Source organism: Oncorhynchus mykiss, chromosome 28 (genome assembly GCF_013265735.2).
Source record: "Oncorhynchus mykiss isolate Arlee chromosome 28, USDA_OmykA_1.1, whole genome shotgun sequence".
Lineage (NCBI taxonomy): Eukaryota > Metazoa > Chordata > Actinopteri > Salmoniformes > Salmonidae > Oncorhynchus > Oncorhynchus mykiss.
Window position 1 is genome coordinate 9,039,967 of NC_048592.1, and position 16,681 is coordinate 9,056,647.

Genomic DNA, 16,681 nt, shown 5'->3' on the forward strand with positions numbered 1-16,681 from the left:
ATAGAAAGGAAGTGGGAAAGACAATGAGAAAGGATGTGGGAAAGACCATGATAAAGGGATAGAAAGACAATGATAAAGGGATAGAAAGGAAGTGGGAAAGACAATTAGAAAGGATGTGGGAAAGACCATGATAAAGGGATAGAAAGGAAGTGGGAAAGACATTGAGAAAGGATGTGGGAAAGACAATGATAAAGGGATTGAAAGGATGTGGGAAAGACAATGATAAAGGGATAGAAAGGATGTGGGAAAGACAATGATAAAGGGATAGAAAGGATGTGGGAAAGACAATGATAAAGGAAGTGGGAAAGACAATGATAAAGGGATATAAAGACAATGATAAAGGGATAGAAAGACAATGATAAAGGGATAGAAAGGAAGTGGGAAAGACAATGATAAAGGGATAGAAAGGAAGTGGGAAAGACAATGATAAAGAGATAGAAAGGATGTGGGACAGACAATGATAAAGGGATAGAAAGGAAGTGGGGAAGACAATGAGAAAGGAAGTGGGAAAGACAATGAGAAAGGAAGTGGGAAAGACTATGAGAAAGGATGTGTGACAGACAATGAGAAAGGAAGTGGGAAAGACAATGATAAAGGGATAGAAAGGAAGTGGGAAAGACAATGATAAAGGAAGTGGAAAAGACAATGATAAAGGGATAGAAAGACAATGATAAAGGGATAGAAAGGATGTGGGAAAGACAATGATAAAGGAAGTGGGAAAGACAATGAGAAAGGATGTGGGACAGACAATGAGAAAGGAAGTGGGAAAGACAATGATAAAGGGATAGAAAGATAATGATAAAGGGATAGAAAGACAATGATAGAGGGATAGAAAGGATGTGGGAAAGACAATGATAAAGGGATTGAAAGGATGTGGGAAAGACAATGATAAAGGGATTGAAAGGATGTGGGAAAGACAATGATAAAGGGATAGAAAGGATGTGGGAAAGACAATGATAAAGGGATAGAAAGACAATGATAAAGGGATAGAAAGGATGTGGGAAAGGCAATGAATGATAAAGGGATATAAAGACAATGATAAAGGGATAGAAAGGATGTGGGAAAGACAATGATAAAGGGATAGAAAGACAATGATAAAGGGATAGAAAGACAATGATAAAGGGATAGAAAGGATGTGGGAAAGACAATGATAAAGGGATAGAAAGGATGTGGGAAAGACAATGATAAAGGGATAGAAAGACAATGATAAAGGGATAGAAAGGATGTGGGAAAGACAATGATAAAGGGATAGAAAGACAATGATAAAGGGATAGAAAGACAATGATAAAGGGATAGAAAGGATGTGGGAAAGACAATGATAAAGGGATAGAAAGGATGTGGGAAAGGCAATGAATGATAAAGGGATAGAAAGACAATGATAAAGGGATAGAAAGACAATGATAAAGGGATAGAAAGGATGTGGGAAAGGCAATGAATGATAAAGGGATAGAAAGACAATGATAAAGGGATAGAAATGATGTGGGAAAGGCAATGAATGATAAAGGGATAGAAAGGAAGTGGGAAAGACAATGATAAAGGGATAGAAAGAATGTGGGAAAGACAATGATAAAGGAAGTGGGAAAGACAATGATAAAGGGATATAAAGACAATGATAAAGGGATAGAAAGGATGTGGGAAAGACAATGATAAAGGAAGTGGGAAAGACAATGAGAAAGGATGTGGGACAGACAATGAGAAAGGAAGTGGGAAAGACAATGATAAAGGGATAGAAAGATAATGATAAAGGGATAGAAAGACAATGATAGAGGGATAGAAAGGATGTGGGAAAGACAATGATAAAGGGATAGAAAGGAAGTGGGAAAGACAATGATAAAGGAAGTGGAAAAGACAATGATAAAGGGATAGAAAGACAATGATAAAGGGATAGAAAGGATGTGGGAAAGACAATGATAAAGGAAGTGGAAAAGACCATGATAAAGGGCTAGAAAGGATGTGGGAAAGACAATGATAAAGGGATAGAAAGGATGTGGGAAAGGCAATGATAAAGGAAGTGGGAAAGACCATGATAAAGGGATAGAAAGGAAGTGGGAAAGGCAATGAGAAAGGAAGTGGGAAAGACCATGATAAAGGGATAGAAAGGAAGTGGGAAAGACAATGATAAAGGGATAGAAAGGATGTGGGAAAGGCAATGATAAAGGATGTGGGAAAGACCATGATAAAGGGATAGAAAGGATGTGGGAAAGGCAATGATAAAGGAAGTGGGAAAGGCAATGATAAAGGATGTGGGAAAGACCATGATAAAGGGATAGAAAGGAAGTGGGAAAGACAATGATAAAGGAAGTGGGAAAGACAATGAGAAAGGATGTGGGAAAGACCATGATAAAGGGATAGAAAGACAATGATAAAGGGATAGAAAGGAAGTGGGAAAGACAATGAGAAAGGATGTGGGAAAGACCATGATAAAGGGATAGAAAGGAAGTGGGAAAGACAATGAGAAAGGATGTGGGAAAGACCATGATAAAGGGATAGAAAGACAACGATAAAGGGATAGAAAGGAAGTGGGAAAGACAATGAAAAAGGATGTGGGAAAGACCATGATAAAGGGATAGAAAGACAATGATAAAGGGATAGAAAGGAAGTGGGAAAGACAATGAGAAAGGATGTGGGAAAGACCATGATAAAGGGATAGAAAGGAAGTGGGAAAGACAATGAGAAAGGATGTGGGAAAGACCATGATAAAGGGATAGAAAGACAATGATAAAGGGATAGAAAGGAAGTGGGAAAGACAATGAGAAAGGATGTGGGAAAGACCATGATAAAGGGATAGAAAGGATGTGGGAAAGACAATGATAAAGGGATAGAAAGGATGTGGGAAAGACAATGATAAAGGGATAGAAAGACAATGATAAAGGGATAGAAAGGATTTGGGAAAGGCAATGAATGATAAAGGGATATAAAGACAATGATAAAGGGATAGAAAGGAAGTGGGAAAGACAATGATAAAGGGATAGAAAGGATGTGGGAAAGACAATGATAAAGGGATAGAAAGGATGTGGGAAAGACAATGATAAAGGGATAGAAAGACAATGATAAAGGGATAGAAAGGATGTGGGAAAGACAATGATAAAGGGATTGAAAGGATGTGGGAAAGACAATGATAAAGGGATTGAAAGGATGTGGGAAAGACAATGATAAAGGGATAGAAAGGATGTGGGAAAGACAATGATAAAGGGATAGAAAGACAATGATTAAGGGATAGAAAGGATGTGGGAAAGGCAATGAATGATAAAGGGATATAAAGACAATGATAAAGGGATAGAAAGGATGTGGGAAAGACAATGATAAAGGGATAGAAAGACAATGATAAAGGGATAGAAAGACAATGATAAAGGGATAGAAAGGATGTGGGAAAGACAATGATTAAGGGATAGAAAGGATGTGGGAAAGGCAATGAATGATAAAGGGATATAAAGACAATGATAAAGGGATAGAAAGGATGTGGGAAAGACAATGATAAAGGGATAGAAAGACAATGATAAAGGGATAGAAAGACAATGATAAAGGGATAGAAAGGATGTGGGAAAGACAATGATAAAGGGATAGAAAGGATGTGGGAAAGACAATGATAAATGGATAGAAAGACAATGATAAAGGGATAGAAAGGATGTGGGAAGACAATGATAAAGGGATAGAAAGACAATGATAAAGGGATAGAAAGGATGTGGGAAAGACAATGATAAAGGGATAGAAAGGATGTGGGAAAGGCAATGAATGATAAAGGGATAGAAAGACAATGATAAAGGGATAGAAAGACAACGATAAAGGGATAGAAAGGATGTGGGAAAGGCAATGAATGATAAAGGGATAGAAAGACAATGATAAAGGGATAGAAAGGATGTGGGAAAGGCAATGAATGATAAAGGGATAGAAAGGAAGTGGGAAAGACAATGATAAAGGGATAGAAAGATTGTGGGAAAGACAATGATAAAGGAAGTGGGAAAGACAATGATAAAGGTATATAAAGACAATGATAAAGGGATAGAAAGACAATGATAAAGGGATAGAAAGGAAGTGGGAAAGACAATGATAAAGGGATAGAAAGGAAGTGGGAAAGACAATGATAAAGAGATAGAAAGGATGTGGGACAGACAATGATAAAGGGATAGAAAGGAAGTGGGGAAGACAATGAGAAAGGAAGTGGGAAAGACAATGAGAAAGGAAGTGGGAAAGACAATGAGAAAGGATGTGGGACAGACAATGAGAAAGGAAGTGGGAAAGACAATGATAAAGGGATAGAAAGGAAGTGGGAAAGACAATGATAAAGGAAGTGGAAAAGACAATGATAAAGGGATAGAAAGACAATGATAAAGGGATAGAAAGGATGTGGGAAAGACAATGATAAAGGAAGTGGGAAAGACAATGAGAAAGGATGTGGGACAGACAATGAGAAAGGAAGTGGGAAAGACAATGATAAAGGGATAGAAAGATAATGATAAAGGGATAGAAAGACAATGATAGAGGGATAGAAAGGATGTGGGAAAGACAATGATAAAGGGATAGAAAGGAAGTGGGAAAGACAATGATAAAGGAAGTGGAAAAGACAATGATAAAGGGATAGAAAGACAATGATAAAGGGATAGAAAGGATGTGGGAAAGACAATGATAAAGGAAGTGGAAAAGACAATGATAAAGGGATAGAAAGGAAGTGGGAAAGACAATGAGAAAGGATGTGGGAAAGACCATGATAAAGGGCTAGAAAGGATGTGGGAAAGACAATGATAAAGGGATAGAAAGGATGTGGGAAAGGCAATGATAAAGGAAGTGGGAAAGACCATGATAAAGGGATAGAAAGGAAGTGGGAAAGGCAATGAGAAAGGAAGTGGGAAAGACCATGATAAAGGGATAGAAAGGAAGTGGGAAAGACAATGATAAAGGGATAGAAAGGATGTGGGAAAGGCAATGATAAAGGATGTGGGAAAGACCATGATAAAGGGATAGAAAGGATGTGGGAAAGGCAATGATAAAGGAAGTGGGAAAGGCAATGATAAAGGATGTGGGAAAGACCATGATAAAGGGATAGAAAGGAAGTGGGAAAGACAATGATAAAGGAAGTGGGAAAGACAATGAGAAAGGATGTGGGAAAGACCATGATAAAGGGATAGAAAGACAATGATAAAGGGATAGAAAGACAATGATAAAGGGATAGAAAGGAAGTGGGAAAGACAATGAGAAAGGATGTGGGAAAGACCATGATAAAGGGATAGAAAGGAAGTGGGAAAGACAATGAGAAAGGATGTGGGAAAGACCATGATAAAGGGATAGAAAGACAACGATAAAGGGATAGAAAGGAAGTGGGAAAGACAATGAGAAAGGATGTGGGAAAGACCATGATAAAGGGATAGAAAGACAATGATAAAGGGATAGAAAGGAAGTGGGAAAGACAATGAGAAAGGATGTGGGAAAGACCATGATAAAGGGATAGAAAGGAAGTGGGAAAGACAATGAGAAAGGATGTGGGAAAGACCATGATAAAGGGATAGAAAGACAATGATAAAGGGATAGAAAGGAAGTGGGAAAGACAATGAGAAAGGATGTGGGAAAGACCATGATAAAGGGATAGAAAGGATGTGGGAAAGACAATGATAAAGGGATAGAAACGAAGTGGGAAAGACAATGATAAAGGGATAGAAAGGATGTGGGAAAGACAATGATAAAGGGATAGAAAGGATGTGGGAAAGACAATGATAAAGGGATAGAAAGACAATGATAAAGGGATAGAAAGGATGTGGGAAAGACAATGATAAAGGGATTGAAAGGATGTGGGAAAGACAATGATAAAGGGATTGAAAGGATGTGGGAAAGACAATGATAAAGGGATAGAAAGGATGTGGGAAAGACAATGATAAAGGGATAGAAAGACAATGATAAAGGGATAGAAAGGATGTGGGAAAGGCAATGAATGATAAAGGGATATAAAGACAATGATAAAGGGATAGAAAGGATGTGGGAAAGACAATGATAAAGGGATAGAAAGACAATGATAAAGGGATAGAAAGACAATGATAAAGGGATAGAAAGGATGTGGGAAAGACAATGATAAAGGGATAGAAAGGATGTGGGAAAGACAATGATAAAGGGATACAAAGGATGTGGGAAAGACAATGATAAAGGGATAGAAAGACAATGATAAAGGGATAGAAAGACAATGATAAAGGGATAGAAAGGATGTGGGAAAGACAATGATAAAGGGATAGAAAGGATGTGGGAAAGGCAATGAATGATAAAGGGATAGAAAGACAATGATAAAGGGATAGAAAGACAATGATAAAGGGATAGAAAGACAATGATAAAGTGATAGAAAGGATGTGGGAAAGGCAATGAATGATAAAGGGATAGAAAGACAATGATAAAGGGATAGAAAGGATGTGGGAAAGGCAATGAATGATAAAAGGATAGAAAGACAATGATAAAGGGATAGAAAGGAAGTGGGAAAGACAATGATAAAGGGATAGAAAGAATGTGGGAAAGACAATGATAAAGGAAGTGGGAAAGACAATGATAAAGGGATAGAAAGGAAAAGAGGTGAGAAAGGTCATGGCCTGTTCCCAAGAGAAAAAGGTAAAAGTGTCATCCAGGACTCAGCTGTGGTGAATTGGGTCATTGTGACTGCCACCAAACATTCAGGGAAGTGTTTTTTTTATAACTCCAAATGTGGATTTGGATGAAAACCTGTCAATCCTGTAGCTTGAATTATTTTATTTGCGGATGTTATGCCATTGTGTCTTATACATTATTTTCTGGTAAACTATTCAAGAGATTCAATACACAAACATAAAAGCCATGATATATCTTGGGCTGTCCTAGTTCTTCAACTTGTGTACCTCTCTCACTCACTCAGCTCCCTCCCCAGTTACATCCATCCAGGCTGGTGATGTCACCAGGCATGGTGTGTCGTTGGCATGGCAACAGCCCGATCGTCCCAACGGGGTGATCCTGGAGTATGAGGTCAAGTACTACGAGAAGGTGAGATGCCTTGTGGGAACCGCGGTTCAGAAATCCTTTAAAAAAAATTACACTCTTAGGGAAAAAAAAGGTTTCCAAAAGTGTTCTTCGGCTGTCCCCATAGGAGAACTCGTTTGTGTTCCAGGTAGAACCCTCTGTGGAAAGGGTTCTACTAGATACCACTATTTTTGATACCACTTTCTTTTTTTGGAAAACACTATAACTGGTGTGTGTGTGTGTGGGGGGGGGGATGTTATGTGCATCCATGCATGTTTGTGAGTGTTCACATGCTATCTGCTTAAACTGGTATCAATAGACCTATAAAACAACCAATAAACAATCTTCAAAGCATTCCTTGTGTTTGACATGGAAAAAGAGGGAGGGAGATATGAAGGGAGAGACTACGAGATGCATTTTTCTTTTGTGGAGAGAGCAAGATGGGCGGGAGTGATTTGTAGTGGATTTGGAATTGTGTGGCTACAGTTTGTCCTCGCTCGTCTGGTTTTGTGATTATAGGCCTAGGGTCCACAGGGAGAGGTATTTCGCTCCAGAACCACACATTGTTCTGCAACTTCAAGTTACATTTTAGGATCATGACCTCATCCGTTACCCCTTATCTTTACACTTCCCAGTTAAAATGGGGTGCATTTAAGTTATGCTGTATCTTGGAAAGAGTCATGTATATGGCCGCAGATTTCTGCTCATTAACAGATCCCTCCCCTCTTTCTCTCTTCCTGTCTCTCCTCCAATCAGGATCAGAAGGAGAGCTCCTACCGCATCATGAAGACGGCGTCTCGCAGTGCTGACATCACTGGGCTGAGTCCCCTTACTGTGTACTTGTTTCAGGTGCGCGCTCGCACCGCCGCCGGATACGGAGAGTTCAGCGGCCCCTTGGAGTTCTCCACCAACTCAGGTAGAAGACATTCTAATGTATTCTATTCGGCTGATTTTGAGCAAGAGATATTGCATTTTTTTGGGGCGACCTGTTTTTACAGAAAACATCCTGGTTTGTAACCTGATGTCTCCTCCCACTGACAGATCCCTTGCCTCTGATTGGTGATGCCGCCAGCTCCACCCTGCTCCTGCTGTCAATCAGCGGAGGTGTGATTCTACTGCTCACCTCCACCGCAGTCTTCATTATCAGCCGCAGGTACAAACACATATGGCCTCAGAAGAACAAGCAACCGCTAAAACACACACACACACACACACACAGATCACCTGGGGCTTTGGAGGGGGATTAAAGAGGAGACAGTATGTCCTTCTGAAGGTCTGATTGTTCACCTGGTAATCCCCTTGTCCCTGACTTATCATTAGTGTCTCCACAACAACACAGCCACTGTATCAGCTTTCCCCTGGCCTCCGAACACTCACACACAACCTCTCCCTTGAGGCCTCTTTTTACTGACAGTGGCTCTCAAGGTATGACACACCACACCGCTTAAAGACACAATGGGTAGTGTTACAGACAGGTTCTGTAAGATAACACACCTTTTCTCCTATATTACCCGAGGCACTATTCTCTCTCCTTCCCACCCTCCATCCCCCTTCTCCTTCTTTCCCTCTACTCGCCTTGAATAACCCGTCTCTGCTTGGATTGGTCAAAGTAGCTGTCAATCACTCACATTGTGTGTGTTCCGTGCCACTCACCACTTCTTCCTCTGCCTTTCTTCTTTCAGGAGGGGCAAATACAGCCAAGCCAAGCAAGACTCCGAGGAGGAGAAACACCTAAACCCAGGTAAGACCGCACACGCACGCACACACACACACGCACGCACACACACACACCTCATCCTATTCCACAAACATGTCAAACTCCTTTCCCCAACCCATCTCCTCCCCTTTCTTCATCTGTAGGTGTGAGGATATACGTGGACCCGTTCACCTATGAGGACCCAGACCAGGCAGTTCATGAGTTTGCCAAAGAAATTGACGCCTCCTACATACACATAGAGAAGGTCATTGGCATTGGTAAGGGAGCCTGACACACACGCTCACTGTAAATCGTCAAGGTTTTGAAGGTGTGTGATGCTAATGCTGTGTTGTAGGTGAGTGTGGGGATGTATGTAGTTATTTATACTGTGTGTGTTGTAGGTGAGTTTGGGGAAGTGTGTAGTTATTTATACTGTGTGTGTTGTAGGTGAGTGTGGCGAGGTGTGTAGTTATTTATACTGTGTGTGTTGTAGGTGAGTGTGGGGAAGTTTGTAGTTATTTATACTGTGTGTGTGTGTGTGTTGTAGGTGAGTTTGGGGAAGTGTGTAGTTATTTATGCTGTGTGTGTGTGTTGTAGGTGAGTTTGGGGAGGTGTGTAGTGGCCGTCTGCGTCTCCAGGGAAAGAGGGAGATCTACGTGGCCATAAAGAGTCTGAAGGCAGCATACTCTAACAAACAGAGGCAAGATTTCCTCTCTGAAGCCAGCATCATGGGACAGTTCGACCACCCAAACATCATCAGACTGGAGGGCGTGGTCACGCGATGTGAGTGATTGACAGCTACTTTGACCAATCCAAGCAGAGATTGACAGGTTCCTTCTACATTTATAAAGATATAAAAATGCAGAGGATCCCGAAACTGATCCTTGTGGAACACCCCCCTGTCTTAATCGCTGCTTGTTTGCTTCCTGTGCAGGTAAACCAGTGATGATCATCACAGAGTACATGGAGAATGGATCTCTTGACGCCTTCCTCAGGGTAAGAGGTCCTAGTGTTTCTTGGAGCGTCAGGTAGCCTAGTGTTCAGAGCGTTGGACCAGTAACCAAAAGGTTGCTGGATCGAATCCCAGAGCTGACAAGGTGTAGCTCTGAACAAGGCAGTTAACCCACTGTTCCCCGGCAGGCTGTCATTGTAAATAAGAATTTGCTCTTAACTGACTTGCCAAGTTAAACAAAGATTAGAAATAAGTTTTATCTCTATGTCTTTGTACTGTGTGTTATATTCTAAAACAGCAGGGGGTTTCAATTAAGACCTAGACAACCAGACGAGGGGAGTTCCTTACTAGTCAGTGACCTGAATTCAGCCCTCCGTGGCGTGAGTTTGACACCTGTCCTAAAGTCTCTCTCTCTCTCTCCGTTAGAAACACGATGGTCATTTCACAGTGATCCAGTTGGTGGGCATGCTGCGTGGCATCGCGTCGGGCATGAAGTACCTGTCTGACATGAGCTACGTTCACCGAGACCTGGCCGCCCGCAACATCCTGGTCAACAGCAACCTGGTGTGTAAGGTGTCTGACTTCGGCCTGTCCCGAGTACTCCAAGAGGACCCTGAGAATGCCTACACCACACGGGTAAGAACACAGGGGAGAACATTGAACACTAGCATGTCTATCTGGGGTAATGATTTAGTATGTGAGAGAGGTTCATGTTTCAATCACCTTTGAACACTGGGTCCTTTGTGCTAGACTGTGGATTGAAATACAATTCTCTTCCCATGTGTTACAGGAGGTGACTGGGACGTACCACTCTCCAGGGGGGAAGATCCCCATCAGATGGACCTCTCCAGAGGCAATCGCCTACAGGAAGTTCACCCCATCCTCTGACACCTGGAGCTATGGCGTGGTCATGTGGGAGGTGATGTCCTATGGCGAGAGACCATATTGGGACATGAGTAACCAGGATGTAAGTGCGTTTTCTATGTAATGGATTTTCCCCTGAAAGTGGAATCTTTTTTTGTGTGGACTGAAGCAAAAGGTAGATGGCTACAGTGCATTTGGAAAGTATTCAGAGCCCACTTTTCCCACATTTTGTTACGCTACAGCCTTATTCTAAAATGGGTTAAATCAGTCTACACACAATGCCCCATAATGGTAAAGTGAAAACAGGTTTTTAGAAATGTGTGCAAATGTATTCACTGTAGACAAAGTTAGTTAAACATGCTTTCTTACCCTCTTTCTCTATACCCTGTTCTCTCTCAATTCAATTTAAGGGCTTTATTGGCATGGGAAACATATGTTAACATTGCCAAAGCAAGTGAACTAGATCAAATCAACGTTTATTTGTCACGTGCGCCGAATACAACAGGTGTAGACCTTACAGTGAAATGCTTACTTACAGGCTCTAACCAATAGTGCAAAAAGGGTATTAGGTAAACAATAGTTAAGTAAAGAAATTCAACAACAGTAAAAAGACAGGCTATAGACAGTAGCGGGCTATAAAAGTAGCGAGGCTACATACAGACACCGGTTAGTCAGGCAGATTGAGGTAGTATGAACATGTACAGTGGGGCAAAAAAGTATTTGGTCAGCCACCAATTGTGCAAGTTCTCCCACTTAAAAATATGATAGAGGCCTGTAATTTTCATCATAGGTACACTTCAACTATGAAAGACATAATAAGAAAAAAAATCCAGAAAATCACATTGTAGGATTTTTAATGAATTTATTTGCAAATTATGGTGGAAAATAAGTATTTGGTCAATGACAAAAGTTTATCTCAATACTTTGTTACATACCCTTTGTTGGCAATAACAGAGGTCAAACGTTTTCTGTAAGTCTTCACAAGGTTTTCAAACACTGTTGCTGGTATTTTGGCCCATTCCTCCATGCAGATCTCCTCTAGAGCAGTGATGTTTTGGGGTTGTTGCTGGGCAACACAGACTTTCAACCAGGCAGTGATGCAACCAGCTGCTCTTGCAGCTGTAGAACCTTTTGAGGATCTCAGGACCCATGCCAACTGTCTTGGTGTGTTTGGACCATTCTAGTTTGTTGTTGATGTGAACACTAAGGAACTTAAAGCTCTCAACCTGCTCCACTACAGCCCCGTCGATGAGAATGGATGCGTGCTCAGTCCTCCTTTTCCTGTAGTTCACATCTCCTTAGTCTTGGTTACTTTGAGGGATAGGTTGTTGTCCTGGCACCATCCGGGCAGTTCTCTGACCTCCTCCCTATAGGCTGTCTCGTCGTTGTCGGTGATCAGGCCTACCACTGTTGTGTCATCTGCAATGATGGTGTTGGAGTCGTGCCTGGCCATGCAGTCGTGGGTGAACAGGGAGTACTGGAGGGGACTGAGCACGCACCTCTGGGGAGCTCCAGTGTTGAGGATCAGCGTGGCAGATGTGTTGCTACCTACCCTCACCACCTGGGGGCGGCCGGTCAGGAAGTCCAGGATCCAGTTGCAGAGGGAGGTGTTTAGTCCCAGGATCCTTAGCTTAGTGATGAGCTTTGAGGGTACTATGGTTGAACGCTGAGCTGTAGTCAATGAATAGCATTCTCACATATGTAGGTGTTCCTTTTGTCCAGGTGGGGAAGGGCAGTGTAGAGTGCAATAGAGATTGCATCATCTGTTTGGGCGGTATGCAAATTGGAGTGGGTCTAGGGTTTCTGGGATAATGGTGTTGATGTGAGCCATTACCAACTTTTCAAAGCACTTCATGGCTACGGACGTGAGTGATACAGGACGTGAGTGATGCAGGTTGCCTTTATGTTCTTGGGCACAGGGACTATGGTGGTCTGCTTGAAACAACATGTTGGTATTACAGACTCAATCAGGGACATGTTGAAAATGTCAGTGAAGGCACCTGCCAGTTGGTCAGCACATGCCTGGAGCACACGTCCTGGTAATCCGTCTGGCCCTGCAGCCTTGTGAATGTTGACCTGTTTAAAGGTCTTACTCGCGACGACTACGGAGAGGGTGATCACACAGTTGTCCGGAACAGCTGATGCTCTCATGCATGCCTCAGTGTTGTTTGCCTTGAAGCGAGCATAGAAGTGATTTAGCTCTCTGGTAGGCTCGTGTCACTGGGCAGCTCGCGGCTGTGCTTCCCTTTGTAGTCTGTAATAGTTTGCAATCCCCGCCACATAAGATGAGCGTCAGAGCCGGTGTAGTATGATTCAATCTTAGTCCTGTATTGACGCTTTGCCTGTTTGATGGTTCATTGCAGGGCATAGCAGGATTAATTGTAAGCTTCCGGGTTAGAGTCATGCACCTTGAAAGCGGCAGCTCTACCCTTTAGCTCAGTGTGAATGTTTCCTGTAATCCATGGCTTCTGGTTGGGGTATGTATGTACAGTCACTGTGGGGACGATGTCCTCGATGCACTTATTGATAAATCCAGTGACTGATGTGGTGTACTCCTCAATGCCATCGGAAGAATCCCGGAACATATTCCAGTCTATGATATCAAAACAGTCCTGTAGTTTAGCATCTGCTTCATCTGACCACTTTTTTATAGACAGAGTCACTGGTGCTTCCTGCTTTAATTTTTGCTTGTAAGCAGGAATCAGAAGGATAGAGTTGTGGTCTGATTTACCAAATGGAGGGCGAGGGAGAGCTTTGTACGCATCTCTGTGTTTGGAGTACAGGTGATCTAGAATTGTTTTCCCTCTGATTGCACATTTAACATGTTGATAGAAATTTGGTAGAACTGATTTAAGTTTCCCTGCATTAAAGTCTCCAGCCACTAGGAGCGCCGCTTCTGGGTGAGTGGTTTCCTGTTTGCTTATTTCCTTATACAGCTGACTGAGTGCGGTCTTAGTGCCAGCATCTGTCTAGGGTGGTAAATAAACTCTCTAGGCAAGTAGTGTGGCCTGCAATTTATCACAATATACTCTACTTCAGGCGAGCAAAATCTAGAGACTTCCTTAGATTTCATGCACCAGCTGTTGTTTACAAATATGCACAGAACCCCCCCCCCCCCCCCCCCTCCCGCCCTCATCTCACAGTATGCTGTTCTATCTTGCCGGTGCAGCTGAATATCCATGTCGTCATTCAGCCACGATTCCGTGAAACATAGAATATTACAGTTTTTGATGTCCCGTTGGTAGGATATTTGTGATCGTACCTCGTCTAATTGGTTGTCCAATGATTGCACGTTGGCGAGTAGTATTGACTGTAACGGCAGCTTTCCCACTCGCTTTCTACGGGTGCTGACCAGGCATCCGGCTCTTTGTCCTCTGTACCTGCGTCGCTTCCTCTTGCAAATAACGGGGATGTTGGCCCTGTGGGGTGTTTGGAGAGTATCTTGTGCGTCGTCCTTGTTGTAGAAAAAATCTTTGTCTAATCCGAGGTGAGTGATTGCTGTCCTGATATCCAGAAGCTCTTTTTTTGCCGTAAGATACGGTGGCAGAAACATTATGTACAAAATAAGTTACAAATAACACGAAAAAAAAACACATAATAGCACAATTGGTTGGGCGCCCGTAAAACTGCTGCCATTTCTTCCAGCGCCATTTTCCCTTAGTAGACAAAAGTGAGATAATCAATAAAAATGAACAGTAAACATTACAAAAGTTCCAAAAGAAGAAAGAAATGACAAATGTCTCTCTCCAGGTGATAAAAGCAATAGATGAGGGCTACCGTCTGCCCCCGCCAATGGACTGTCCTGTGTGTCTACACCAGCTGATGTTAGACTGCTGGCAGACAGAGAGAACACACAGACCCAGCTTCACACAGATCCTCAACATGCTGGATAAACTCATCCGCAACCCGACCACCACTCTGAGGAGGACAGGAGGAGACAGGTACACACGGGGGACACGATGTCTTTCATTGCAAGCTCTTTCAATGTGTTTTTCCAGCATAACATTCACTCCCCATAACTACCTCAACCTCTGTCTTTATCTCTCTGTGCAGACCTGTTCCCAGTCTGTTGGAGCCTGTAGGAGGTCCAGAGTTTGTGTCAGTGTGGTCAGCAGAAGACTGTCTTCAGGCTATAGGGATGGGCATGTATAGAGACACGCTCACTACTGCTGGATACACCAGCCCTGACAGCCTGCTAACCCTCACACATCAGTGAGTCTCTCTCTAATCCCCCCCCCTCTCTATATATCACTATGGCTCTCTCTATTTCTCTGCTAACCCTCACACATCAGTGAGTCTCTCTCTCTCTCTCAGTATCTCTGTATCTCTCTCTCTCTCTCCCTCTCTCTCTAACCCCCCTCTCTCTCTCTAACCCCCCTCTCTCTCTCTAACCCCCCTCTCTCTCTCTAACCCCCCTCTCTATATATCACTATGGCTCTCTATTTCTCTCCCTCTATTCCCCCCCGCTCTCTCTTTCTCTCTCTCTTTCTTTCTGGGTGGGTACTCATAGTCTTCATAACTCTGAACATGTCTAATTTAATTATTCCATGTTTACAGGGATATGACCAGTATAGGAATTATCACACCATCACACCAGGACCAGATCCTTGCCAGTGTGCAGCAGGTATTGCTGTCCCACATGCAACAAATACAGGAACAGATGCCAGACAGTATGGTTCCCGTCTGAGCCAGTGAATGGATACAAAACTAAAACAATTTGTTTTTAATGAATTTTATTTACCTCATCCATGCACTTTAGAATGAGATTTTCACAAGGAATTACATCAACATACAAAAAACTACAACAGAAAATATGAGGAGAGAAAGAGAGAAAAGCAGCACTTTTATAAACCCTATAAACTTTGACCTTTGAACTATGACCTGAGGTTTGACCTGAGGCTGAAGAAGCTGCTGAAGATGGTTTCACTGCAACACTGAGGAAACAACGAGACATTTTGTCCCTTTTTTGTTTACTTTTTGTACATACGTGTCCTTGTAAATAACATTCATCTGCTCCTGATTTTTCTTTTTTTAAACATTTTTGTTGTTGTTGATTTTGTGTCATCCCGACAGTGGTGCCATTGTTTTCAGTTTAGAAACTGTTTTCTCTCCCGTGCACATTTCCAGACACCTCCAGTTTGCCTCATATGCATCTCAGGACTAGGCTACCCATTTGTCTTTATACCAGAAGGACTCCAGCTCCCATTCCCACAAAGAAGTAATCCATCCATTGAGCTTTTGTAGACCAGGACTAATGAGTGCTACAAATATTCACCAACAAAGACTTGTAAGTTAATAGTGAAGCATAGTTCGACAAATAAAAACAGGACAAATTGAATGTCGTCTGGAAGTCGAGAAACTTAATGAACGAGCTGATAAAGTGTAGTTCTGAAGCATCACTGTGTGTGTGTGTGTGTGTGTGTGTGTGTGTGTGTGTGTGTGTGTGTGTGTGTGTGTGTGTGTGTGTGTGTGTGTGTGTGTGTGTGTGTGTGTGTGTGTGTGTGTGTGTGTGTGTGTGTGTGTGTGTGTGTGTCAGGGTTGGGGTCAATTCCATTTAAATTCCAGTCAATTCAGAAAATACAATGACATTCCAACTCCAATTCTCTTCCAATGCTTTTCAATCAGTAAAATGTTCACTTAGAATTGGGTTTACTTTCTGAATAAACTGGAATTGAAATGGAATTGACCTCAATCCTGGTGTGTGTGCTTGCCTTTGAGGACTAGTTTGGGATATTCAAAGACAGAAATATGGGCAGGGGAGCGTTTTGTGATAGAATGTATGTGTGCCAAGCTCTTGCTGGCTTTTTATTTAGGATGAGCACATTAACAACGGTATTAGCTAGTTTTATCTCGTCAACGATTAACATATACTCTAGGTATTACATGTCTTTGTAAAATGTTACTGTTTGGAAATACAATCAGGTGCATAAAGGATTTCATTCTATTTATCGTCTTCTTATTATCGAGGTTGTACATTGTGAAATAGGAATAATGTAAATGACTGAAATGGGTCATTTCTGTCTGAACTTCTTTTTGAAGCAGATGCGGAAGAGTGTGTGCGACTGGGAAGTGTGTGTGTGTGTGTAACTAAGGGGTGTGTGTGTGTGTGTGTGTGTGTGTGACTAAGGGAAGTGTGTGTGTGTGTGTAACTAAGGGAAGTGTGTGTGTGTGTGTGTGTGTGTTTGTGTGTGTGTAACTAAGGGAAGTGT

At 42.2% G+C, this 16,681-nt stretch overlaps 1 protein-coding gene across 1 annotated transcript in view; it reads left to right on the forward strand.

Annotated features, from left to right (window-relative positions):
- The window catches only part of LOC110508457 (ephrin type-A receptor 4), a 47,431-nt gene extending 31,014 nt beyond the window's left edge, over positions 1–16,417 (forward strand). The window contains exons 7-18 of the mRNA XM_036966621.1: positions 6,860–6,984; positions 7,717–7,876; positions 8,002–8,113; positions 8,643–8,701; positions 8,821–8,934; positions 9,254–9,439; positions 9,591–9,652; positions 10,035–10,244; positions 10,399–10,575; positions 14,223–14,413; positions 14,526–14,684; positions 15,030–16,417. Of these exons, the coding sequence (XP_036822516.1) occupies positions 6,860–6,984; positions 7,717–7,876; positions 8,002–8,113; positions 8,643–8,701; positions 8,821–8,934; positions 9,254–9,439; positions 9,591–9,652; positions 10,035–10,244; positions 10,399–10,575; positions 14,223–14,413; positions 14,526–14,684; positions 15,030–15,159 (1,685 nt within the window). The 3' untranslated portion in view covers positions 15,160–16,417. The remainder of the gene's footprint in view (positions 1–6,859; positions 6,985–7,716; positions 7,877–8,001; positions 8,114–8,642; positions 8,702–8,820; positions 8,935–9,253; positions 9,440–9,590; positions 9,653–10,034; positions 10,245–10,398; positions 10,576–14,222; positions 14,414–14,525; positions 14,685–15,029) is intronic.
- Positions 16,418–16,681: the final 264 nt, after the last annotated feature.